Source organism: Rhinatrema bivittatum, chromosome 5 (assembly GCF_901001135.1).
Source record: "Rhinatrema bivittatum chromosome 5, aRhiBiv1.1, whole genome shotgun sequence".
Lineage (NCBI taxonomy): Eukaryota > Metazoa > Chordata > Amphibia > Gymnophiona > Rhinatrematidae > Rhinatrema > Rhinatrema bivittatum.
The window spans coordinates 64,112,223-64,139,048 of record NC_042619.1 but is presented as its reverse complement, the minus strand read 5'-3'; the positions used below and the strand labels follow the sequence as shown (position 1 = coordinate 64,139,048).

Sequence of the window (26,826 nt, the reverse complement as noted above, 5' to 3'; positions counted from 1 at the left end):
AGTGAAAGAGTGGTTTTATTCTTTTCAGGACATGTAGTTTATGAAAACAGTCCTTGGTTGTTTGGTTGACAAATGATTTTAGATTTAGATGATTATCGATAATAACTCCTAGGTCTCTTGTTTGTGTGATGTGAAGGTTTGCTGGTGGATTCGTAATGATATTACTATTTTCCGGGGAGATGAGAAGGAGTTCGGTCTTAGAGGAATTTAGTATTAAGTTTAAGCTAGTGAGGAGGCCGTTGATTTCTTGAAGGCAGATTTCCCAGAGTTCAAGTGTTTTAGCGATGGATTCTTTCAGGGGGATAACGATCTGGACGACATCGTCGGCGTATAAGAAGTATTTAAGGTTAAGTTTGGTTAATAGCTTGCATAGTGAAAGAAGATAAATGTTAAAGAGCGTGGGGGATAAGGAAGAGCCTTGGGGCACTCCTAGGGAAGAGTGTTGACGTTGTGATTCTTTATTGTGAATTTTAACCTTGTAGCCTCTGTTGTCAAGAAAAGTTTTGAACCAGGCCAGAGCAGTTCCTGTTATTCCGATGTTTGACAACTGGTTTAGGAGGATGGTGTGGTTAACCATGCCAAAAGCTGCCAAGAGGTCCAGGAGAATGAGTAGGAACAAGTGACCTTTATCGAGGCCCATGATGATGTGGTCTGTCAGGGATATGAGCAGGGATTCTGTGCTTAAAGCTTTTCGGAATCCATATTGAGTAGGGAACAGAATCTTGTGGTCTTCAATGTAATCAGATAGTTGTGTATTGACTAATTTTTCCATGACCTTAGCTAAGAAAGGAAGGTTGGAGTTTGGGCGGAAGCTATTGGGATCTTTGGGATCCAGATTAGGTTTCTTTAGGAGCAGTTTGATGGAGGCCAGTTTAAGATCGTCAGGATAGATTCCCTGGGACAAAGAACAGTTAATGATGTCAGCCAGTGAATTGGAGATGATGTCTGAGATTAGTAAGAGCAGCTAGGTAGGGATTCGGTCAAAAGGGTGTGAAGACTGTTTCATTTTCTTCAAAACTGCTTGGATCTCAGAGGCTGTGATGGGTTCAAACGATTTGAGCGATATGTCTTTGTTATGGTGGTAGTATGCACTAGAAGGCGAGGTAGTGTTGGAGGAAGTTGTGCTAGGAGGTTAGTGACTTTATTGCGGAAGAAGAGGGCCAACTCTTCAGCTTTTGATTGAGCTTGGGTGAGTGGAATTTCTGGAGCATTTATTTGTGTTAAATTGGAGGCATATGCAAAAAGGGCTTTAGCGTTGTAGATGAGGTCATGAATCTTATAAGCATAGAAGTCCCTTTTTGATTTTAAGGTGGAACTCTTGTAGTGGTGGAGAGCGAGCTTGTATGCGGAAAGGGAGCTGGGGCCAGGTGCTTTACGCCATTTGCTCTCTTTCTGTCGTAGACTCTGTTTGAATTTTCGAAGTTCGTTAGTGAACCATGGTTGTCTTTTGGAAGAGTTGGGGGTTGAGTTTTTTTGTTATAAGAGGACATAGTTTATTTGCTACACCCTCTGTTATGTTCGTCCAGGACTGGAGGGCTGAATTGGGAGTGGAGACGTCTATGAGTGGGAGTTTGGTGATGAAAGTAGCTGTTGCTACTTTCATCACCAAAAAAGAGTTTAAATACAGCAAAGTTCCAAAGAATTCTATGCATCAGCATGCATGCAGAGACAGAAATGATTCTCCTATGGTACATAAAGCATATATACTCTGTCAGAATTTAACTGAACACAAGTCAACAAGAATAAATACCACTGTTTCAAACTAAAAAAAATATCAAGCATGGTTTTGAAATGAATCATGATAGCACAAACAGGTGTGAAAACATAAAAATAAAATACATTGGGGGAGAAACAGAAAACAGATACCTAGAAAGGAGATCAAAAAGGAGGCTATAGATCTAAAAAACAGACAAGATGGTATTTTGAGGACTCAAACTAGTCTTACTGGTCTAAATGTTAAGTCAGTGCAAAATAAATAAGCCCTCTAAAACAGCAGGCATTATATTTGAGAAAGAACTTCATACCTACCAGAACAAAATCATTCTTTTGATATGCCTGGAAATATTGGTCAAAACTGAATGCTTGGATTGTCATTCTATCGTACAAAGACCTTAAAGAATGAAAAATATGAAAACTGTTAAAATGCATATTCATGAAACCTTCTGTAATATACTTACTTCTCACATATGTCTTTTTGAACAAGAGTTAGCAAGCATACTTAAAGGTTAATTTTAAAAGCCCAATGCACGCATTAATTAAAAAATGCACAAATATGTCGGGCTCATGAGTGCCACCCAGATTTTTAAAACTACCTGGATATGCGCGTAAATGCTGCAGCGCACAGATCTCAAGAGGTTTTCGCAAAGGGGTGGGACATGGGCGTTTCAGAGCGGGAACCTAAAATGTGCACGGAAATACTTATTCGATCTGGCGTTATGCTGAGGTCTCCTACCATGTAACTTTACTTCTGCTATGGATGCCGTTTAAGTTAAATTTTTAAAACTAGGCAGATCTACAGGGTTTGATGAAGGTAGCTGCTAACTGGGAGAACAGGGGACGAACTGGTTTTACTGGCAATGGTGTTGGCACATCACTTTTAAAATCCCCACTTACACAGTAAAAGTGGGATTTGCATGCACATGCCCACTTACAATTCAATGCACGTGTGCGCGTGGCAAGTCTATTTTATAACATGCGCGCGTATATTATAAAATGGCAGTGTCCCTGAGTGCAAGTCAATAAATATGCGCACATGTGTGCCCGCATGCCGGTATGAAAGTTACTGTCCCTAAGCATAAAACATTTCAATGGGGAACTATTATAAAATTATGCAATTTAGACTTTTGGGGGGTAAATTTGTAATATTGTGCATAAGTTAGCTCACAAATATGTATATAAAGTTACACCAGTTTTCAGAGCAGATTTATGCACTATCAGGTGAATTTTTAAAGAAGTTATGCATGTAAATGTGACAAATTATTCTAGCTATTTTCAAAAGCCATTTACCCATGTTAAGTGCACTTAACGTGGGTAAAACCTATTGGCAATTCAATGGCGTATATTAATGCTTTATTTGCAAAAATGGCCCTTTAGAAAATTATGACTGGTATACATGTAAAATTATGAACCTATACACTGTGTGGTTAATTTTCAGTAGTTGCGTGCATAAAGCATGGTTGCTTACCTGTAACAGGTGTTCTCTGCAGGTTGTCAATCCTCAAACATGGGTGACATCACCAGATGGAGCCTGGCATGAAAAACTTATGTCAGAGTTTTTAGAACTTTGACTAAGCTTCAGTGAGCATGTTTACGCATGGCAATATACCATGTGTACACACGAGGTCCCCTCAGTCTTATATCATAGAATTAAGGGCGTAATAAATAAAAATAAGGAGAAAAAAACCCATGTAGTGGAAAAGCAAGTTTGCTTACCGTAAACGGTGTTTCCATAGATAGCAGGATGAATTAGCCATGCTGTCATGGGAACTGCCAATCAGGGCCCGGGAGGCAGAGCGTAGATTTTTTCAGTCTCTGCGGCTGCACGTGTTCCCACGCAGGAAAGTAACAGATTCTCCTCAGCCTGTATTTAAGCTTGAGCGTAGCTGATCAAAGTGCGACTACCAGGGAGGAGGGAGGGTCCGCATGGCTAATTCATCCTGCTATCTACGGAAACACCATTTATGGTAAGCAAACTTGCTTTTTCCCCGTTGATAGCAGGGCTGAATTAGCCATGCTGTCATGGGAGCCCCAAGCTCCCAGTCACGCTTAATTAATCATCCATTGCGTGATGTCGACATGTGGTAGTCGCAGGGTTTAAATAGGCAATGTGTGCAGTATCGCCTGTCCCAGCTTCGCATCCTCTGCTGACTGTTTGTTTATGCTGTAATGAGAAGTGAAAGTATGAAGTGACGACCATGTGGCCGCCTTGCAGATGTCCACTGGTTGCACATTTCTAAGATGTGCTATGGAGGTAGCCATGGCTCGAACCTGATGAGCTCGTGGAAGCGAAGGGAGGTGTAACCTTTGCTTGTTGTAACAAAAATGAATACCCTGTACAATCCAGCTGGAAATGGTTCGTTTAGCTACCGGCAAACCTGGGGCACTTGGGTTGAAGGAGACAAACAGCTGAGATACACAATTTGTAGATTGCGCTCTTCGTTTGTAATATGCCAATGCTCGTTTATAGTCTAGCGTGTGTAACAAACGCTCTCTGTTGTTAGAATGAGGTTTAGGAAAGAAGGTTGGCAGCTCTATAGATTGATTGAGGTGGAATGCCGAAATTACCTTTGGACGAAAGGTTGGATGAGGTCAGAGGATCACCTTATTGTGATAGAATTGTAGATACGGTCATAGTGCACCAGTGCTTGTAGTTCACTAACCCTACGTGCGGATATTACTGCTACCAAAAAGACCACTTTCCAGGTGAGGTATTTTATATGTGCAGAGTCCATCGGTTCCAAAGGTGGTAACATTAGTTGTTCAAGTAGTACGTTAAGGTTCCATGGAAGATGCGTTAAACCCTTGATGAATCTGGATAACAAGGGATGATCAGCAATGGAGTGATTGTTAACCGGTCTGTGATATGCCGAAATCGCGCTGAGATGCACTCGAATGATGCTGCTGCTAAGCCGGACAGGTATAGGGAATGGAGATAATCCATCAACAGGGTTGGCGAGCAGTCTATTGGTGGAATTCCTTTTGCTGTACACCAGTTTGAGTAGCGCTTCCACTTAAAGGTATAACTTCGTCTGGTCGATGGTTTCCTGGATTCCAGTAGGATTGCTTGGGCTACAGCAGAGACCCCTTGTGCAGTTAATAGTGTCCGCTCAATCTCCATGCAGTCAGATGGGAGGGAGGGAGGAGTGGAGTGGGTGAATGAGAACTCCCTGTTCCTGAAGTAAGATCTGGACGGTCTGGCAATCGAATTGGAGGTGCGATCGAAAGACATAAGAGATAACTGTACCACGGTTGTCTGGGCCAGGCTGGAGCAATGAGGATCAGTTGGCTGAGGTCCAATATGTATTTTTGAATTGTCTTGGTGATTAGTGGAATCGGTGGAAAGGCATATAGGAGATTGGACGTCCATGGTATGAGGAAGGCGTCCTGAGCGAGTCGTAAGAGACTTGGTAGAATCGAGCAGAACTGTGGAAGCTGCGTGTTTGCTTCTGTGGCAAACAGGTCTATCGTCGGAGTTCCCCAACGAGTGAAGATAGTCTGCATCACTTCTGGGTTGAGCGACCATTTGTGCGGGTGAAATATGCGACTTAACCTGTCCGCTCTGGTGTTGGCTATTCCTGGCAGGTAAGTTGCTTGTAAGTGTATGGAGTGTCTGTGTGCATGGTGAAAGATCTGCAGGGTTTCCCTGCAGAGGGGCCATGAACTGGACCCGCCTTGCTTGTTTATGTAAAACATCGCCACCTGGTTTCCGTGTATAATGCGACCTTGAAGATACTTCTGAAAGGTTTGTAGGGCATCGCATATCGCTCTGAGTTCCAGTAGGTTGATTTGCATGGTCTGCTCTGTTACTGACCATAGGCCTTGCGTTTCCCACAGATCGAGATGTGCTCCCCATCCCTTCCGTGATGCATCTGTGGTGAGGACTGCATTGTGTTGCGGAGGGCTGAACAAGGCTCCTTTGTTTAACGTGGGTTCGAGGAGCCACCAATCGATATCCTTTTTCATCTGAGCTGTCAATGTTATCCGGTTCTCTAATGGATGTGAATGTTGTTTCCATTGGCGTTTCAGACTCCACTGCAAGAGCCTCATGTGGAGTTTCGTGTTTGGCACCGTAAAATTCACTGCCGCCATGTGACCCAAGGCTGTTAAAATGTTTCGAGCCGTTGGACACTGCATTCCCTGTAGAGATCGAAGCAGAGAACGTATTGCTGGTTTCCTGTCTTCCGGAAGGAATGCTCTGTTGTGAATGGTGTCCAGACGAGCTCCTATAAACTGCAGAACTTGCGTAGGTTGCAAGGTTGATTTTTGATAGTTGATGATCAACCCTAGCTCCTGGAGGCAATTGATTGCTCTGGCAAGATGGTCCCGCAACAGGATTGGGTCCGAAGCTACTATTAACCAGTTGTCCAGGTATGGAAAGATAGTCATACCCTGTTGACGAAGGTGGGCCACGACCACCACCATACATTTGGTGAATACTCTGGGTGCTGCCGAGAGGCCACTTACTTGTCTTGCAGAAGTTACTGCAACAAGGAATACTACCTTCCATGTGAGGTATTTCATATGTGCTGAATCTAGAGGCTCAAATGGTGAAAGCATTAGTTGTTAAAGAACTAGGTTGAGGTTCCAGGCTATTGGTGGTTTAGAAATCGGAGGTCGTAGACGGTAGAGACCTCTGATGAATCTAGAAACCATCAGATGTTGCGAGATTGGTTGACCTTGGAGTGGTCTATGGTAGGCTGCAATGGCACTAAAGTGTACTCGCACTGAGGCAGTCGCTAATTCTGACGAATACAAAGAGAATAGATAATCTAAGAGATTCATAGGAGTACAATGAAAAGGATCATGGTGATTGGTGGAACACCATGATTCGTAACGTTTCCATTTTTATTGGTATGCTTTCCTGGTAGAAGGCTTTCTGGCCGCTAAAAGAACTGTTTGGCTATGTTCTGAGATTCCTTGCTCTCTGAATAGTTCCCGTTCAATCTCCACGCTGTCAAGTGGAGGGAGTTTTGCATTGGGTGAAGGAGAGTTCCTTGGTCTTGGGATAGTAGTCCTTCCCTGTTGCCCAAGGGGATGGATGTGTTGATCGAGAGACGAAGGAGGTAAGAGTACCATGGTTGTCTCGGCCAAGCCGAGATGATGAGGATGAGGTCCGCCGCCTCGGTCATGCATTTCTGTAGTGTGCAAGTTATTAGTGGAATGGGAGGGAAGGCATACATTAGACTTCCCTTCCACGGGATTAAGAAGGCGTCTTGAGCCGTTCTAAGATGACTGGGAAACAGGGAGCAGAAATGAGGTACCTTTCTGTTGCTTTCTGTGGCAAAGAGGTTTATGGATGGTGTTCCCCAATGGGAAAAAATCTTTTTGGCCACCTTCTGGTCTAGAGCCCATTCGTGTGGGTGAAATATTGAACTCAACCGGTTTGCTCTCGTGTTGGCTATGCCAGGGAGATAGGCTGCTTGCAAGAGTATTGAGTGTCGAGATGCCCAATCCCATATGAGAAGGGCTTCTCTGTAGAGAATTCATGAACCGGACCCTCCTTGTTTGTTTATATAAAACATGGCTACTTGATTGTCCGTGTATATCATCACTCACTTGCCCTGTAATTGCGACCGAAAGGTCCGGAGGGCATAATGGATTGCCCTGAGTTCGAGGAGGTTGATTTGATAAGCAGTCTCACGAGGAGTCCATAGTCTTTGTGCTTCTAGTTGATTAAGGTGTGCTCTCCATCCCTTGTGAGAAGCATCCATTGTTAGGGCAATATTGTGAGGTGGTGTTGAAAACAGTGCACCTCTCTGGAGTATGTGTGGCCATAGCCACCACTGCAAATCCTTCCTCATTGCTGAGGTTAAGGATATCCTGCGAGTCATCTGCTGAGAATGTTGCCTCCACTGACATTTTAAGCCCCACTGGATTAGACGAATGTGAAGACGAGTATTTGGAATCATGTGAATGGCTGCAGCCATATGTTCCAGAACGGTTAGTAATTGTCTGGCTGTCAAATTTGTTGCAAGACAGAGATCTCTGGTCAGTGTTTGCAGCAATAACTTCCTGTCTGTCAGTAAATAGGCTCTTGCTTTTGTGGTGTCCAGTAATGCTCCTATGAAGTGCAATTTCTGGGAGGGTATCAGGTTGGATTTTTCATAGTTTATAATCAACCCTAGACTTTGCAGACAGGAGATAGTTTGATGTAGGTGATCTAATAACATCCCTTTGTCTGATGCTACTAAGAGCCAGTCATCTAGATAGGGAAATATTTGAATTCCCTGTTGACGGAGGTGGGCCACCACAACTGCCATGCATTTTGTGAAGACTTGTGGGGCTGATGAGAGGCCGAAGGGGAGAACCTTGTATTGGTAATGTTGGCGATTGTATTGGAAACAAAGGTATTTCCATGAAGAAGGGTGCATTGGAATATATGTATATGCATCCTTGAGGTCCAGTGAGCACATCCAATCGTTGGGCTGAAGGAGTGGAAGAATTGTTTTGAGTGAGACCATCTTGAACTTTTCTTTGACTAGATGGTTGTTTAGGTTGCATAAGTCTAAGATTGGTTTTAGGCCTCCTGTTTTCTTGGGAATTAGGAAATATGGGGAGTAAAACCCCATATTGTGAAGGTGTGATGGTAGAGTTCTTATTGCTCGTTGATTTTTGAGCTGTGAAAGTTCTGTCATTAAACGAAGGTGATTTGAGTAATTGCCTATGTTGGCAGTTAAATGAGGAAGAATAGGTTTGGATTGGAAATGCAATTGATAACCCTGGGATACTATCTCCAGTACCCAGCGGTCAGATGTGATTGTATGCCAGACCTCATTGAACGCTGAGATTCTGCTTCCCACAGCCGTGGGGGGTGGCAGCCCCGTGAACACTAAAAAGAAGTTGGTTGTTTCGTAGTCATGGCTGGTTGTTGTCCTTGTTGACGTTGTGTACGTGGATGACCCCTGCATTGTTGATTATTTTGGAGGGAGTTGGCGAGGTGGCTGTGGATAAGACTGTGGTCTGTACGATGGATAAGACCTGAATGGGCGACTCTGATATGGTGGTCTTCTACTTGGCGCAAAGTAGAGACGAGAAAACGAACCATATGTAGCAGAAGTTGTTAATGCTTGCACTGCCACATTCTGCTCTTTTAGCTGAGCTACCATTTCCTGGAATCTATCTCCAAACAAAGTATCACCACGGCAGGGCAGGTTTGCTAGTTTCTCATGTACATCTTTGCATATAGCACTAGCCTTTAGCCATGCTAGACATCTGGCAGCTATGGCCAATGCTGAGGTCCTGGAAGATGCTTCAAAACCTTCATATACTGTTTGTAAAAGATGTCTGATCCCTTCTTCCATGTTCTGTACCAGTTGAAAGGGCTGTGACGTCAGGTCAAAGTCTGGTATGGTTTCCTTGAGCTGTTGTAGAGTCTCAAATAAATAGTGGACTATATAGAATTGGTGCTGGTGTATTCTTGCACCCAAAATGGATGATTGGAAAACTCGTTTCCCGAAATAATCAAGACATTTGTTGTCCTTTCCTGGTGGTGTATTCGAGAGGAGTCTCGATTTTTTGGCTCACTGCATAGCAGATTCAACTACAATTGAACTGTGTAACAATTGAGTTGTAGAGTTAAAAACTTGATTTGATTTGATGTCTGTTTTTCTGGATACCGGAGTTATGGAATATGGTGTCTGCCAAGATTTCTCAAGGACAGAATCAAGAACTTTGTGAGGTGGCAGAGCCGAAGGGTCTGAAGGAAGGTCAAAAATCTTTGGCAGTTTATGCACTTCCACATTCAGAGCTAAGCCCACCTTATCTATGAACTTAGGGTATGCCAAGTCTTCAGGGAGCGAGTATGGTTCCTGAGGACTTTCCAGAGGGTCTGAAGGATACCCCGTGCATGATCTTGGTGATGTTGGAATTGAATCAGGTTGATTTGTCACTGGAGGTGAGGTATCCGGTCGAGGCATTGAAGGTTGAGATGAGAACTGTGGTATCACATCTGGAACTTTTGGAGGGGTATCCGTGGTGAAATTGGAGTTTCCTCCATTGGGGTAATAGGAGTTGGTGCAGGGAGTCCAAATCCAGTGTGAATGGAGGATAGGAAATCCGAGAAAGTGAGTGATAATTGAGTTATCGCTCTCTGAGTATCCTCCGGAATCTGAGGCTGTGGAGGTGACGGAAAAGATGGACTGGCTGGAATTGCAGCCAATAAAATATCTGAGTCCTTAGTATGTGGTGGATGTTTTTGTAATATGACTGCTTCATGTAATTTGGGACGCTTATGAAAGGGCTCTTGTAAGTGAGGCAAGGCCCGTCGTTTCTTCGATACAGACGATAAGTCTGAAAAAAAACTCTCACTGAAGATGATGAAGATGGAGAGTAAGACGATACCCTAAACAAATCCCATTCTGAGTCGATAGGTGACTCCGTCCCCAGGGGACCCTGTTCTTGAAGAGAATGCACAGAAGGTGGGGTGTTCTGTTCTGGTTGTAGGGAAGACAAGCGATCCTTTGAAGTTAAAGCTTCTGGGGATTTTCCAACTGTCTTTTGTGGATGAGACGGAGGATGAGTCGATGGCTCATGAGGTAATTAGCCTAGGGAATGAGTGCTTTGAGTGATGCAGTTGAAGTTGTTTCACTGGTTGCTTCGATAGGGTCGATGTGTTTGCCTGCGGTGTTGCAATATACGTCGAAGGCTGTTTTTCTTTTTGTATCGACGCAAATGACGGTGTATGTGTTGAGACTTGCATAGAGGATTGCTTCGACTGATGATCCAGCGCCCGCTTCGATGCTTGCGGTGAGTCGAGCAATAGTCCTCTCCATGCGTCGATCGACGCTTTGGAGTTTTTCTGTGATGCTTCGACGAAGTCGACGCATGTTGATCCGGAGCATGCTTCGAGGAGTCTGGTCCGGCGCATGTCTTTGACGCAGATGAGGACTCGGCCGAGTCTCCTTTGTGATGCGTTGATGTTTTGAAGAAACTTTGTTTCTTAGTGGTGTTTGGTTCCAGTGACGCTGCCCTTCGAACGGTCGGCGCATGCTTAGACCTCGGACCCGGGAAGGAATGGGCCCTGAACCGGATTGAGCTATAGTTTTTAATCGCTCAATTTTTGCCGCTCTCTGGCATCTCGCTCGCAGCGACATACAACCACAATGCACACATATTGTTTGGTTATGATTCGGGCCTAAGCATAGATAGCAGGCCCCATGTCCATCCGTTATGGAGATTATTTTCCCACAACCGCAAGGTTTAAAACCGGGTTGCCGCAGCATACTTGCTGTCGATGTCTGTGGGTCGAAATGGAGAAGTTTTGTATTTATTTCTATCTTTTTAATCGAATCTGAGGAGAGTCATGGCTCTGCGTGCGTTCCCGCTCGCGGAAAAGACAGACTGAGGAGAAGCTGTTTTCTGCGCAGGATCACTCGCGCAGCTGCACAGAACAAAGCTCTGTATCAGCTTTGGGAAGCTCCGCCTCTGACGCAAGACTGACAGTCCCAAGATAGCATGGCCAATTCAGCCCTGCTATCGACGGGAAATGTCCCTGCCACTTGCTGTCCCTACTCCCCTGGTCACTTTGCCCACTCAGGCCCCAACTCCTCCACCTGCCAGTATCTTTCCCCTCCAACTCTAGGCTCAACCCCTTCCACTCTATCGCCAGTCCCAGAGTTTGACCCCATTCTCAGTACTGCCCCTCACACAGGCTCTCTCTGTACCTCCCTCTCTCACACACATGCTCCCTCTCTCTAGTACACATACACACACCCTCATACAGGCTCCCTCTCTTGCATACACACCCACACAAGCTGCCTTTCTCTCTCACACATACATCTTCACACAGGCTACCTATGTCTCTCTCTCTTGCACCCCTTCACACAGGCTCTGTCTCACACATACACAATCCCGTCACACAGGCTAGCACCCTCACATACACATGATCCCTTTTTCATACACATGAGCTCCCAATCTCTCACACACATACACTCCTTCACAACCTCCTCATATAGGCTCCCTCTCTCTGGCACCCACACTCAAGCATCCCCCCTCCTCTCCCTGCTCTCTCACCTCCCCTCCCCTCTCTCACCTCCCTCTCCCTCTCCTCTCTCACATTCACTCTCACTGGGGCCTTCATCTTTGGCGCGAGCGGAGCATAATTCGTTCGCGGCACACAGGGGCCTTCATCTTCGTTCGCGGCATGCCGGGATCTCCTCTGCCATTTTCTGTGCAGAATTTGGAAATTCTGCGCAGGGGGGAATTCTGCGCAAATTTTGCATTCCGCAGTAGCACAGAATTCCCCCAGGACTAAGTTATTACAAGATAAAATAGGGAAGCAGCATAATATATACATACACTGCAGAGGCATAACGCTCCCCACTTGGTATCTTACATACCACTATTTTTAAACATTATGAGGTTGATATTCAAAAGCCATTTAGACGGATAGCTGGTGCCGAGGTGTCACCACCTGCACTTCTGACCTGGCAAGTTTAGTCGGGACCGAGGACTATGCCTGAAGAAAGGATTACAATCCTTGAAAAAATCCACATAAGAAAAGGCAGAAAGATCCATGCCATGTCCTGTGTTCAATGAACTACCTTCCCCTGCTGTTGAAGCAGTTAAGGGATTTCCAAAGTCAGGAGCCCCGTCTGATACGACTGTACCCAGGCCCTCTTCAGGCTTAGTAAATTCAGAAGGCAATTCTCCATGAGCCTCCAAGCAGCACTGGCACAAGTTACAGGAAATGCTAGGCTGAGATGCCCAAATATGACAAGCAGCACAGAGGGTAAGGCACTTAGGTTTCTTAGCTATAGGTGTCATCAGTCTGTCAGTACTCTTAATAAGCTACAGAAAGGTGTGCGTCCAGCTGAATTTGCGCTGTGAAAAACAGGCATCCAAAATTTAAATGTAGAAACCTGTGCCTTGAGTGGAGTAGTAGACTAGTGGTCAGAACAATGAGCCCTGAACCAGGGAAGCCATGGTTCAATTCCCACTCAGGGATTACTAAAGGAAAATTACCTCTCTCTCTAGCAAAAATAAATGCAGTGAATAACCTTTTATGTCAGGAAGTATTTCTTCACGGAAAGGGTGGTGGATGCCTAGAATGCCCTTCCAGAGGAAGTGGTGAAGACTAAAGCTGTGAAGGATTTCAAAGGGGCATGGGATAAACACTGTGGATCCATAAAGGCTAGAGGATGGGAATGAAGAGAAGAGCCATGAGGGTGGCTTGCTGAATGATGGCTACTACCAGGTGATTACTACCCTTACTCAACAAGCCTTCACATGGTTAATACAACTCCAACATTGCTCTCTGCTTAAACAGCAAGGGGAAATGTGGAAAAGAGGATTTGCATTCAGACAACAACCAACAAGGACTGAACTACACAGTCTGGGTAAACAAATAAGCGTGGGGGTAGCTTGCTTATTGTGGCGGTTACTACCCTAAACCAATTAAGCCTGATACTTCACTTTGAATGCATATACAGCATTGCTCTCTGCTTCAACAGCAGGGGGAAATGTGGAAAAGAGGATTTACATTCAGACAACATCCAACAAGGCAGTCTGGGTAAACAAGCACTGGGGTAACTTGCTTGATGCGGTGGTTACTACCCTTAACCATTAAGCCTTATGATTCACCTTTGATGCAACTCCAACATTACTCTCTGCATCAAAGGGGGAGTGGCAGAAAATTTGAATCAAACAGTTATCAACAAGGGTCCTGAACTTGGTGGTCGGTGAAACAGATAATTATGGCAAAATAAGTGTGGGAGCTTGCTGGGCAGACTGGATAGGCCGTTTGGTCTTTTTCTGCCATCATTTCTATGGTGAGTGCCCAAAAACTGAGCATCCTCATTGCTGCTCAGACTGTGCATACAGGAAAAGCACGCTTAAATTAGATGCCACTACCAACTGGACGCCCAAGCAGGCGTTCAATTAAGCGTCCAAAAACTGGGCGCACATCTAAAACGCACTTGCACGAACTGACAGTCTGGAAGAGGGCAACCTATTGCGCAGGAAAACGTTTGAAAAACGCTGATGCGGCATACCTCACAGCTACAGATAAAAGCTTAAGAGCGGGGCCTAGTCCAAAAAGGCTGCTTACGTCCCTTAAACTCCCTTGGAGGTAGGAATGAACATTGTAATGGTGCACTGAGCATGGAGACCAGAGAAAGCCTTACAAAAAATCCTCCTCCTTTGTTCTGGTTTTTTGGGGGTTTTTTTAAGCTTTAGCTGAGCTTAGCCCGTCTCGGCTGAGTACAGAGTTGGTCCCAAGCTGCAGGGGTGAGGGCATATACTGGCACTGCCGCGCTCGCTTCCTGCACCCGCTGCCTTTCAGCTGTTTCAAAGCTAAATCCACGCCAGCAGAAAAACCAGCTACTGGATCAAGGCACTCATCTGCGGGACCATGGAAATCAACTCAGGAATTCTCAACTGGGGGAGGGACCATTTGGTATCACCACAGGAGAGCGGGGCAAATTAAATTTCCTTTTTCTCTTTCTCCTTCTAAAACCTGAAGCAATCCCCAGAAGGGAGATGCACGTCCACTATCTGCTGGCGACGGAGAATACTGGTGGGCTGATGTCACTGCAGGGGTATATATATATATATATATATACTATGATGTCAGCTTTTCTCCATCTCCATCTGCTGGTAGAGGTGCATAAATCACTGGTTTAGATCCATCTCTCTGGACGCTAAGAAAGATTTATTATTAATGAAAGAGAAGAGAGTCTAATGGAATATAATCAAATATGTAATAATAATTGGGACAGTTAAGGAAATGTTTACTGTTTTTCACATATGTATAGAATTTTAATGTTGGGCTAGCATGGAATTTTTCAAATATTTCGGAGAATTTTTCATTGTGAATTTGACATGTTTTAAGAATTTCAATGTGGGGCCATTATGGAATTTTTTTTTAAGTATTTCATTGATGAGTCTCAAAGTGGGAAATACTGGAACATCTAAAGAGAAGTGTTGCATATTTTTAGATCTTTAGTTCATTCTTACTAATATTAGGATGTTTCTTATCCTTGAATTGGGTCTTTCCTATTTATGTATTGTTTTTAAATTTTGCATTGTGCAATAAAGAGAAATGTTTAAATGGAAATTGTTATGAATTAAACGAAAACAGATCAATAAGATTTAGTAATGCTGTATTAGGCTGTTTTACTATCCCCTCATCCATTTTTTTAATTATCTAAAATCAAACAATTACATACCAACTTTAATTTAGACGACTCTGCTAGTGTGAATGCTGGAATAGAGTCAGAAATCTTATGGGAAAATCTTTCCCTAGTGTTATCTCAAGAAGTGTTATCGATTTTGTCAAAAATGAATGTTATGTCATTTGATCGAAATCCATGTCTAACATGGTTAGTAAGAACAGCCAAGGAAATGTTTTGTCCGCTACTAACTGCTATTATAAATGCCTCTTTTAGTGAATACCATTTTCTGGTGGCCCTAAAAAAAAAAAAAAAAAGACAATTGTTCAGCTTCAGTTAAAACAAAAACCAAAAAAAAAAAAAAAACCCTCCAAATTTGGACTCTACTAATTTTTGGCCGATCTCTAACCTGTCTTTCTTCAATAAAGTAATTGAGCAAGTAGTATTGAAGAAGTTTCAGGACTTTTTAGATTAGCATAAATTTTTAGATGTACATCAGTAATTTTTTAGGAAATGTCATGGGAGAGACACTGCAGTGGTCATTGTTTGATGAGTTACCTATGGGTATGGATAAAGGTATTGGATACTTTGTTTTTCTGGATGATACGGTAGCATTTAATACTGTGCTACATAACATGCTATTGAAACGTTTGAGAAATGTAGGTATGGGCCCCAAAATAGTTTTTTGGTTTGAGTCATTCCTGCCAGATCAACAATTGCAGATTAGATTGGGCACTTATAAGTGGAAGTAGCTGTTATGGGAAGTTCCTGTAACACAGTTAATAGTTGGAGTGCCTCAGGGTTCGGCCTTGTTGGCAGCTAACATTTCCCACCTATTTGTAAGTTACAGTAGCATGCATATGCACATTAACTCCTGCAGTTTATTCCTATGTCTAAAGACAGTATGCTTATATTAAATGCATGTTTTGTTGCGTTAAACTGCTGGATGTTATCAAATGGGTTTCATAAGTACATAAGATTTGCCATACTGGATCAGAGCAAAGGTCCATCAAGCCCAGTATCCTGTTTCCAACAGTAGTCAATCCAGGACATAAATACCTGGTAGGATCCTAAGGGATAATCAGATTCCATGCTGTTTATCCCAGGAATAAGAAGTGGATTTCAGCAACTCCACCTTAATAATGGTTTATGGACTTATCTTCCAGGAACTGTCCAAACCTTTTTTTAAACGCAACTACACTAATACCTTTTACCACATCCTCTTGCAATAAGTTCCAGAGCTTAATTATACATTGAGTAAAAAAATATATATTTTCTTTTATTAGTTTTAAATGTATCACCTAGTAACTTCACTGAGTGCCTTCTAGACTTTGAACTCTTTGAAAGAGTAAACAACCGATTAACATTTACTTGTTCCACTCCATTCATAATTTTATAGACATCTATCATATTTCCTCTCAGCCACCTCTTTTCCAGGCTGAAGAGTCCTAACTTCTTTAGCCTTTCCTTATAGGGGAATCATTCCAAGCCCTTTAACATTTTGGTTTCCCTTCTCTGTACCTTTTCTAATTCTGCTAAATCTTTGAGAAATGGTGACTAGAACGCACACAATACTTAAGATAAGGTAGCACCATGGAGTGATTAAGAGACATTATGATATTCTCTGTTTAATTCTCTATCCCTTTCCTAATAATTTCTAGCATTCTATTTGCTTTCTTGGCTACTGCTGCACACTGAATAGGTTAGTGTTGAATATGAAAAAAAACTGAATTGTTATAAACTAAATTGTTGCCTATTGTACATCTTGGAAAATGAGGCTTTCTGTCCAGTTGAAGTTAATGAGAAATTACTACTTACCAGATAATTTCCTTTCCCTTAATCTAGACAGATGGATTCAGGACCAGTGGGTTATGCACCTCTACCAGCAGATGGAGACTGAGCTAACTGACATCAGCCCACCAGTATTCTCTTCAAAAGCCAACTGTGGCTAGCAAAAACTTGATTAAAAACAGATAACCATTTCAGTACTCAACCAACAGGAACCGCTGAACTCAGGCAAAGAATGCATGAACACTAATCTAGGACTAGATGAACACTTAAGAGTAACCCCTGGAACACATAGCCACACAAGAGGATCATAACACAGTCATTCAGCAGCCAAGGGCAGGAAGCTGAATCCATCTGTCTAGATTAAGGAAAAGGAAATTATGAGGTAAGTAATAAACTTCTCATTTCCTAGCATCTAGGCAAATGGATTCAGGACTAGTGGTATGTACCCAAGCTCCTCCCGAATATGGTGGGAGCCTGCCTGCAGCCCATTCAAAATCACCCGTGCAAAGGCTGCATCCTCCTGGGCCTGCACATCCAGACAATAATACTTGGAAAAGGTATATAAGGAGGACCACGTAGCAGCTCGACAAATGTCAACAGGAGACAACAATCTAAACTCTGCCCATGACACTGCTGTAGTTACACAATCAGGCTGATACAGTAAAGTCCGCGGGAGAGCGCGCACAGGTCACTCTCCTGTGTGCGCGATTCTCTATTCAAATGAGGCCCGGTGGTAAAAAACAGGCAAAAAGAGGCGCTAGGGACACTAGCGCATCCCTAGCACCTCCTTTTGGACCGGGGCAGCGGCTGTCAGCGGGTTTGACAGCCGACGCTCAATTTTGCCAGCGTCGGTTCTCGAGCCCGCTGACAGCCACGGGCTCAGAAACCGGACGCCGGCAAAATTGAGCGTCCGATTTTCGACCCCACAGCCGCAGGCTGACTTCAAATTTTTTTTTTTTTTTACTTTTCGAAACTTTGGGGTCCTCCAACTTAATATCGCCATGATATTAAGTCGGAGGGTGCACAGATAAGCAGTTTTTACTGCTTTTCTGTGCCCTTTCCCAGTGTCCGAAGAAATTAGCGCCTACCTTTGGGTAGGCGCTAATTTCTGCAAGCAAAATGTGCGGCTTGGCTGTACATTTTGTTTTCTGAATCGCGCAGGAATACCTAATAGGGCCAGCAACATGCATTTGCATGTTGCTGGCCCTATTAGGTTCGGCAGGTTGGACGCGCGTTAACAGTGCACTCCGTTGCCCGAATGTTAGGTTGTATCTTAGGAGGTACCACCCAGGAAAGAGATCTAGACATCATAGTGGATAATAGAAATTGTCGGCCCACTGTGGTGATCAAAAAAGGAAACAGAATGTTAGGAATGTTAGGAATTATTAGGAAGGGAATGGAAAATAAAACTGAGGATGTCATAATGCCTCTGTATTGCTCCATGGTGAGACCGCACCTTGAATACTATGTTCAAGTCTAGTCACCGCATCTCAAAAAGGATATTGCTGCACTGGAGAAACTGCAGAGAAGGGCGACCAAAATGATATGAGGCATGGAATGGCTGCCCTATGAGGAAAGGCTAAAGAAGTTAGTGTTCTAACCCAATCAGTAGTGGACCCTTGGTCCGGGGGGTACTCACCAAGAAGCAGTCTTGATGAATTCCTCCCCGGAAGGTGGAGCGATACCCCAGTCCAGCGGATACACCAGGTAGGATAGTGGCTGGCGGCAGGCAAGGCGAAGTCCAGTTCCAGGCAGGGTCAAGGCAGGCAAAGCAAAGTCCAGTTCCAGGCAGGGTCAAGGCAGGCGGCAAGCAAAGCAGAACTCCCACAGGAACCAGCAAGAACCTTGTTGCAAAGGCGTTTGAGCCTTCCAGGGGAGAGGTTTAAATCTCCCCGGGCGACTGACGTCATCATCAAGGGCCGACCTGACCTTCCCACCTTGGACCCTTTAAGGGGGCGGGTCCTGCCACGCTCTCCCCGACGCTGCTCTGGAGATGCAGGGAGAGACGCGCAGCGGCCCGCGCGATCTGCGGCCGCCATCGAGGGAACTGCTAGGCCCGGTAGGAGATCCCGGTCGGGAACCCCCTCGGCCCGGGATCGCAACAGTTAGGGCTGTTCAGTTTGGATAAGAGACGACTGAGGGGGGGATATGACAGAAGTCTACAAAATCATGAAAGGGCTTGAACAAGTTAATGTAAATCGGTTATTTACTCTCTCAGATAATAGAGGGACCATGGGGCACTAACATGAGCAAGTAGCTCATTTAAAACAAATCGAAGAAAATTATTTTTCACTCAGCACTCTGGAATTCGTTGCCAGAGGATATGGTTTCAGCAGTTAGTGTAACTGGGTTTAGAAAAGGTTTGGGTTTAGAAAAGGTTTGGATAAGTTCCTAGAGCAATAGTAGCTTGTGATCAATCTGTTTGGGTACTTGCCAGGTACTTGTGACTTGGACTAGCCACTGTTGGAAACAGGATACTGGGCTTGATGGACCCTCGGTCTGAACCCAGTATGGCATTTCTTATGTTCTTAAATACTGCTTTTCTGTTAACTTTAGGGGAACAGGAAAACCAAAAATCAACTATAGGAGAATGGGAAAAAAAAAAAAAAAAAGTCAGGATGGCTAAATTGTGGCACTTGGGAGAGGTGCTTTCTGGGCACTAATCATGAGCGCCCATTCTATACACGAAGGTATTGCATCGGCCTCCTCGTATTTAGGCCTGCCTGCATCATTGCTTTGTGTGTGCAGCTTATTTCAGAAAGCTGCAGCACAGTTAATCTCAGGCTGTGACTACTGGGACTATGTTTCCCCAATATTGAAAAATTTGCACTGGCTGCCAATTAAATGGTGTATTAATTTTAAGATAGTAAAACTGCTTTTTAAAGCTGTGAAGGGAAATGGCCTCGATTGGTTTAAATCTGCAGTTACTTCTTATTTTCCAAGTGGGTATTCTGAAGGCTAGCAGAATCTGATTGTTACATTATTCAAGGCAGTACATCTTGTGGAGTTTTGCTCCAAGATGTTTAGGCTGGTGGGACCAGTGTTATGGAATACCCTACCCTTCCTTTTGATGTACAAGTAGAGGACTTCCTGAAAAAAGGTGAAGGCATTTTATTTTTTACAGGCATTTAGTACAGCTTGAGCTGGAGGTTTTGGTTAGGAATAGTTTTGGTTGTTGCTTAAGACATTGATTTTTGTTTTTATTGAAATGAATTGCTATTTATATTTTATGTTGGTTATGTGTGTGTGTTATGTTGTTTTTATGTTTTTGCGGTAATCCGTCAAGGGTACGCTTTTAGGATCAGTGGAATATAAATGTTTTAAAATAAATAATAAATAAATGCTGCTCAGACTTGATTCTTTTCAAACCCATTCAGAAGTTGGAAGAGGAATTTGTCGAATCTCTACTGAGGGATAAACTCAAATGAATGCCAGCATGCTACTCCATTAGCACTTTTTTTGAAGGCCTAGCTTGGTCATGAAGTCACTGTAGACTGATAAAACCTTTTCTTGAATGTAGAATTGGGCAGAGCTGAAAAAAGTGACCTAGAAGAGAAAAATCCTGGAAAGGCAGACTCCAAAACCAGGCTCTCAACTTAGAGATGTGGATGGCCAAAGCCCATAAATTCTTTGGACTAGGTTTTTAATGTTTTCTGTGTCACTACTATTGGTAGCATGAGGATGCTCCCAAAACTGCTGCATTATGACTGTACAGGTGCTGTTATGAAATCCAGTGGGTATCAAGCTGCAAGCGTCCTTCCTGCTCTCCAAATAATAGATGGGAAAGATATGACCTCAAGTGAAAAACTACATTCTTTCCCTCATGAAATAGATCAGAAGGAACCCGATCTAAAGATTCTCCATATGGATAGACCCATCATCCAGAATGAGGTCAACTTGATCTAAGAATGGGACACATAACTGCAAATCAACATTCTGTTGCCTAGGGCTAGCCAGCCCCAAGAAAGCATTATTAACCATTATCTGCTAATGACAGATTACAATAGAAAAACTCTGTTTTAATTAATTTTAAAACAGCACACAGTCTGGATTTGAGGTATAGGAGAAAATTTTAATTTAAATTATTTTAAAAGATTGGGGTAACAATCAGGAAATTAAACTTTAGCAGATTCCTATTTTCTGTATAGTCATGGTCACAATTTTGGTGTGCTTTGCACCAAAGCAAACAGTAACAGAGCCTACAGTATGGCATATGAGTTCTATGTGTCCAAGGAGAAAACATTAGTAAGATACAGTTTAATTGCTGTGGACTCCTCAGCAAATTTAATTTATTTATGTAAAGGCTTTTATATACAGATTGCCCATTGTATCAGTTTACAAAGAATATTGCGCTTATAGTATGAAGCATAACAGTTACATGGAACAAATTGGTAACATATAGGTATAGTAAAATAAGAAGTATAAATAAACCATTGCACTGGTGCAGATTATTAAAACTTTAAGCAAATCTTTTTTTCAATTTTTTTTAAACTGCCACTTTTTTTAAAGACTGAAGGCTATCAGATTAGAGGAGTAAAAAGCAGGTATTTCTTTCTGGCTAGTTTAATAACTAAAATACATCTTCAAGGATTTACAAATCTGAAACGTGGCACAATACACTGCCAAAGGGAGAACAAAATTAACTTTTTTTTTTAGAACTTCTTGCATTTCTAATGTGTTCCAGAATCTCAACGGGCCCATCAGAAAGCCTGCAGCTTGCTACTCAGCTCAGCAGATGATTAGAGGGCAGCTGGGTGCACGACGATTGGAAGAGACACCCCAAATTACACAGAAAACGTCTCATTTAAAATGTATTCTTCTTTATTTATTGGGGGGAGAGGAAAGTTGTCAGAACTGCCAAGTGACCTAGTTTCTGAAGAGAGACTTTTCATACCCCACCTGTTGCATTATGGCACTAGTAAGAAATGCTGATTTAATATGGAACAAGCAAGCTACAAATATACAACGCAGTGGGAGGCAAATTCAAAATCAAAACCTATAAATGATCAAAAATCGCCTTCAAAAAAGGGATACCTTAGGCCTATATTTTAATTCAACGCATGGAGGATGAGTGACCCAGCTCGCTTTGCTCTTGGCTCTTACTCTGGGAGTACATGAAACCAAGCTGGAAGGGCTGGAGCCTTCCTAGGTTCAACTAAGATTTAAACTGGTCAGAGCATCATCAGAAGGCTGGTCAGACTTCTCGTCTGGATGAAAACAAAATATTATGCTCCTTTGACTTTCTCATTAGAATATATTGTAAATACCTGGGTTGACAGCGTGAAAGAGAATAAACAGCTTCTCTGCCCCGTGCTTATAGTGTAAAACAGCCCACTGGAAATCCATGAATAAAAAAAAGCACCAAGAAAAAAAAATTCATCCCTCGCCACACAGTTTCCCTACCATTTCTTCAACAGTTCTTGCACATCCTTTTTCTCCATCCAGCGAAATATTTTAAGTGGGAGAAAACGGAAAGTAAAAGTCGCTGACGGTTTAACATCTCCTTCCGCCATTTTACCCACAGCCAGAACCGCGTTCCGTTGTCATGGAAACGTGCGACGGCTCTTGCTAGGTTGGCCTATTTCACGGGGGCGGATTGGCCTATCGGGGCTTCGGACATGCCCCGGTGGGCCGGTCCAGCAAATCAGGTGGTTAGTGATGGTCGAGGCGGTCCCATGCCTGCGGGGTCACTGTGACCAACCCAGGGCCTCGGTGGCATTTCTCTCGTGCTGGAAGCCCCTTCTGAGGTGGCGGTGCCTTCGCGCTCTTTTTCCTGCTGCTTTCTCGGAGCCGCCCGTCTCTCCCCCCTTTCACCGCGGAGGCAGGAAACAGTGAAGCCACCTCCTCTTACGGGCTCATGTTCTCTCCCCCTTCGGGAGGCGGGTGCTGGCCTCCCACTGCTGTCTCACCCCCGGGTCCATGTTGCATGCCTTAGGCTCCTCTGCCGCGGGTCCCCTAGTCCTTGGGCTGCGGCAAAAAAAACAAACAAACGGTATCGAGGCTTACAGGCTTCGCCTTCCTAAGGCAAAGGATGCCTCCTTCCGCAGCAACAGGCTGCCAGCTCACCGGGACCCTGTTAACACGGGGCTTTGCCTGAATCCCCCTAACCACCAATCGGACCGATACAGTAAAAACGCGGGAGAGCGGTCGCCCGCTCTCACGGCGCGAGCACAGGCCACTCTCCTGTGTGCACGATTCAGTATTTTAATTTATTAAAATTAGGCCCGGCAGTAAAAAGAGGCGCTAGGGACACTAACGCGTCCCTAGCGCCTCTTTTTTGATAGGAGCGGCGGCTGTCAGCGGGTTTGACAGCCAACGCTCAATTTTGCCGGTGTCGGTTCTCAAACCCGCTGGCAGCCACGGGTTCGGAAACCAGACACCGGCAAAATTGAGCATCCGGTTTTCAAGCCACGGGCCTATTTCAAATTTTTTTTTTTTTTTGCTTTTTTAAACTTTAGGGTCCTAATGATATTAAGTCGGAGGGTGCACAGAAGAGCAGTTTTTACTGCTTTTCTGTGCACTTTCCCTATGCCCGGAGAAATTAGCGCCTACCTTTGGGTAGGCGCTAATTTCTGAAAGTAAAGTGTGCGGCTTGGCTGCACATTTTACTTACTGAATCCCGCGGGAATACCTAATAGGGCCATCAACATGCATTTGCATGTTGCGGGCGCTATTAGGTTCGGGGGGGGGGGGGGTTGGACGCGCATTTTGGACACGCTATTACCCCTTACTGAATAAGGGGTAAAGCTAGCTCGTCCAAAACGTGCGTCCAAATACCGGCTAACAGTGCGTCCGTCGGAGCACACTGTACTGTACTGTATCGGCCTGTTTGTGAGTAAAAAATATTTTAAAAAATACTTGGCTGCTGCTACTTCTCCTGCATTTTTTAGGTAGAGTGTGTGTGTGTGTGTGTGTGAGTGATCCGGTCAGAGTGTGTGCAACTATATGTGAGTACTCATGTGTGTCTCTGTGTGTGACAAAATGTGTGTGAAACTGAGTATTTGTGTGTCAGCATATGATAAAGTGTATGTGAGTCTGAGCATTTGTGTCAGTGAGCATCTGAAAAAGTGAGACAGCGTTTGTGTGTGTCAGTGAGCTTGAGAGTGTCAATCAGTGAGCATGTATGACTGTTTTTGTGTCAGTGAGCATGTGTGTGTAACTGTGTGTGTGTCTGTGATTGCGTGCAACTGTGTGAGAATGTTATGTGTGAATGAACATGGAAGTGTGTGTCAGTGAGTATGTGAGAGTGTATATGTGTTGTGTGAGCAAGAGGAGAAAGTCTGTGCACATCCCTCAGGTCCAACCATCTCAGGGTTTTTGGAATCAAAAGTTCTGACATATTGTATTTATTTATTTATTTTGATGTAAGAGTATGGGACCTTTTATCTTTATTGGTTTTAATTGTTTTGAAATATTTTATTGCTGTTTGGGAAATTTTTTAAACATTTTGTATTCAATTGTAATTGATATTTTCTTCATTAACTGTTTTGAAATATGTATTCTTTTTATTAGCATGTTTTCTTAGAACATAAGAACATAAGAAAATGCCATACTGGGTCAGACCAAGGGTCCATCAAGCCCAGCATCCTGTTTCCAACAGTGGCCAATCCAGGCCATAAGAACCTGGCAAGTACCCAAAAACTAAGTCTATTCCATGTAACCATTGCTAATGGCAGTGGCTATTCTCTAAGTGAACTTAATAGCAGGTAATGGACTTCTCCTCCAAGAACTTATCCAATCCTTTTTTAAACACAGCTATACTAACTGCACGAACCACATTCTCTGGCAACAAATTCCAGAGTTTAATTGTGCGTTGAGTAAAAAAGAACTTTCTCCGATTAGTTTTAAATGTGCCCCATGCTAACTTCATGGAGTGCCCCCTAGTCTTTCTACTATCCGAAAGAGTAAATAACCGATTCACATCTACCCATTCTAGACCTCTCATGATTTTAAACACCTCTATCATATCCCCCCTCAGTCGTCTCTTCTCCAAGCTGAAAAGTCCTAACCTCTTTAGTCTTTCCTCATAGGGGAGTTGTTCCATTCCCCTTATCATTTTGGTAGCCCTTCTCTGTACCTTCTCCATCGCAATTATATCTTTTTTGAGATGCGGCGACCAGAATTGTACACAGTATTCAAGGTGCGGTCTCACCATGGAGCGATACAGAGGCATTATGACATTTTCCGTTTTATTCATCATTCCTTTTCTAATAATTCCCAACATTCTGTTTGCTTTTTTGACTGCCGCAGCACACTGCACCGACGATTTCAATGTGTTATCCACTATGACACCTAGATCTCTTTCTTGGGTTGTAGCACCTAATATGGAACCCAACATTGTGTAATTATAGCATGGCTTATTTTTCCCTATATGCATCACCTTGCACTTATCCACATTAAATTTCATCTGCCATTTGGATGCCCAATTTTCCAGTCTCACAAGGTCTTCCTGCAATTTATCACAATCTGCTTGTGATTTAACTACTCTGAACAATTTTGTGTCATCTGCAAATTTGATTATCTCACTCGTCGTATTTCTTTCCAGATCATTTATAAATATATTGAACAGTAAGGGTCCCAATACAGATCCCTGAGGCACTCCACTGTCCACTCCCTTCCACTGAGAAAATTGCCCATTCAATCCTACTCTCTGTTTCCTGTCTTTTAGCCAGTTTGCAATCCACGAAAGGACATCGCCACCTATCCCATGACTTTTTACTTTTCCTAGAAGCCTCTCATGAGGAACTTTGTCAAACACCTTCTGAAAATCCAAATATACTACATCTACCGGTTCACCTTTATCCACATTTATTTTATTTTTTATTTTATTTAAACGCTTTTATATACCGACAACCATTTGCACATCGTGTCGGTTTACATATAACTTAAAACCAGGGTATATATTAGGGATGTGAATCGTTTTAGGATGATTAAAATTATTGTCTGATAATTTTAATATCGTCTTAAACCGTTATGGAACACAATACAGTAGAGATTCTAACGATTTATCGTTATAAATCGTTAGAATCGTGAGCCGGCACACTAAAACCCCCACCCTCCCGAACCCCCCCCCAAATGACTTAAATAACCTGGGGCCTCGCTGAACGACCTCCTGCAGTCGATCTCCTGCCGGCGCCATTTTCCGTACGGAAAACGATTCGCGGCGGGAAATCGCTCCCTGACCCCCGCTGGACCTCCAGGAACTTTTGGCCAGCTTGGGGGGGGCCTCCTGACCCCCACAAGACTTGCCAAAAGTCCAGCGGGGGTCCGGAAGGACCTCCTGCCGTCCAATCGTGTTCGTCTATGGCCGCCGCCATTTTTCGGCGCCATTTTGGAAAATGGCGCCGGCTGAAGACAACAAGATTCAGTAGCAGGAGCCCGTTCCGGACCGCTGCCGTTCCGGACCGCCGCTGGACCCCCAGGTTATTTAAGTCATTGGGGGTGGGGGATTTAATTTAAAGGGTCGGGGGTGGGTTTTAGGGGGTTTTAATGTGCCGGTTTTGCGATTTTACGATTTTTCGATTTTTCACGATTTTTCACGATATTGTACCCCCCCAAACGGCAACAATACGATTCCCTCCCCCTCCCAGCCGAAATCGATCGTTAAGACGATCAAGGACACGATTCACATCTCTAGTATATATAGGCATAGCCTTTACATAGAACAAAGAACAATTAAAATACAGTAATAAAACAAAAAGCTAAAAAATTGGAGGAGGGAGTCAAACAGGGAGCAACATAGAATGGGAAGTGGTGGGAACAACAATGAGGGGGTGTTTATTAATGTTTATTAACTCCTTCAAAAAAGTGAAGCAGATTTGTGAGGCAAGACTTGCCCTGGGTAAGCCATGCTGACTTTGTTCCATTAAACCATGTCTTTCTATATGTTCTGTGATTTTGAAATTTAGAACACTTTCCACTATTTTTCCTGGCACTGAAGTCAGGCTAACCGGTCTGTAGTTTCCCGGATCGCCCCTGGAGCCCTTTTTAAATATTGGGGTTACATTTGCTATCCTCCAGTCTTCAGGTACAATGGATGATTTTAATGATAGGTTACAAATTTTTACTAGTAGGTCTGAAATTTCATTTTTAAGTTCCTTCAGAACTCTGGGGTGTATACCATCCGGTCCAGGTGATTTACTACTCTTCAGTTTGTCAATCAGGCCTACCACATCTTCTAGGTTCACCGTGATTTGATTCAGTCCAT

At 43.6% G+C, this 26,826-nt stretch overlaps 1 protein-coding gene across 3 annotated transcripts in view; it reads right to left on the bottom strand.

Annotated features, from left to right (window-relative positions):
• The window catches only part of LOC115091987 (cilia- and flagella-associated protein 300-like), a 110,457-nt gene extending 88,098 nt beyond the window's left edge, over window positions 1-22,359 (bottom strand). The window contains exons 1-2 of one of the 3 annotated variants that reach the window (XM_029602406.1): window positions 22,023-22,359; window positions 2,029-2,110 (exon numbers count right to left, since the gene is read on the bottom strand). In XM_029602406.1, coding sequence (XP_029458266.1) covers window positions 2,029-2,110; window positions 22,023-22,132 — 192 coding nt within the window. In that variant the 5' untranslated portion in view covers window positions 22,133-22,359. The other 2 variants (XM_029602404.1, XM_029602405.1) reach the window with 2 other exon arrangements.
• Window positions 22,360-26,826: the final 4,467 nt, after the last annotated feature.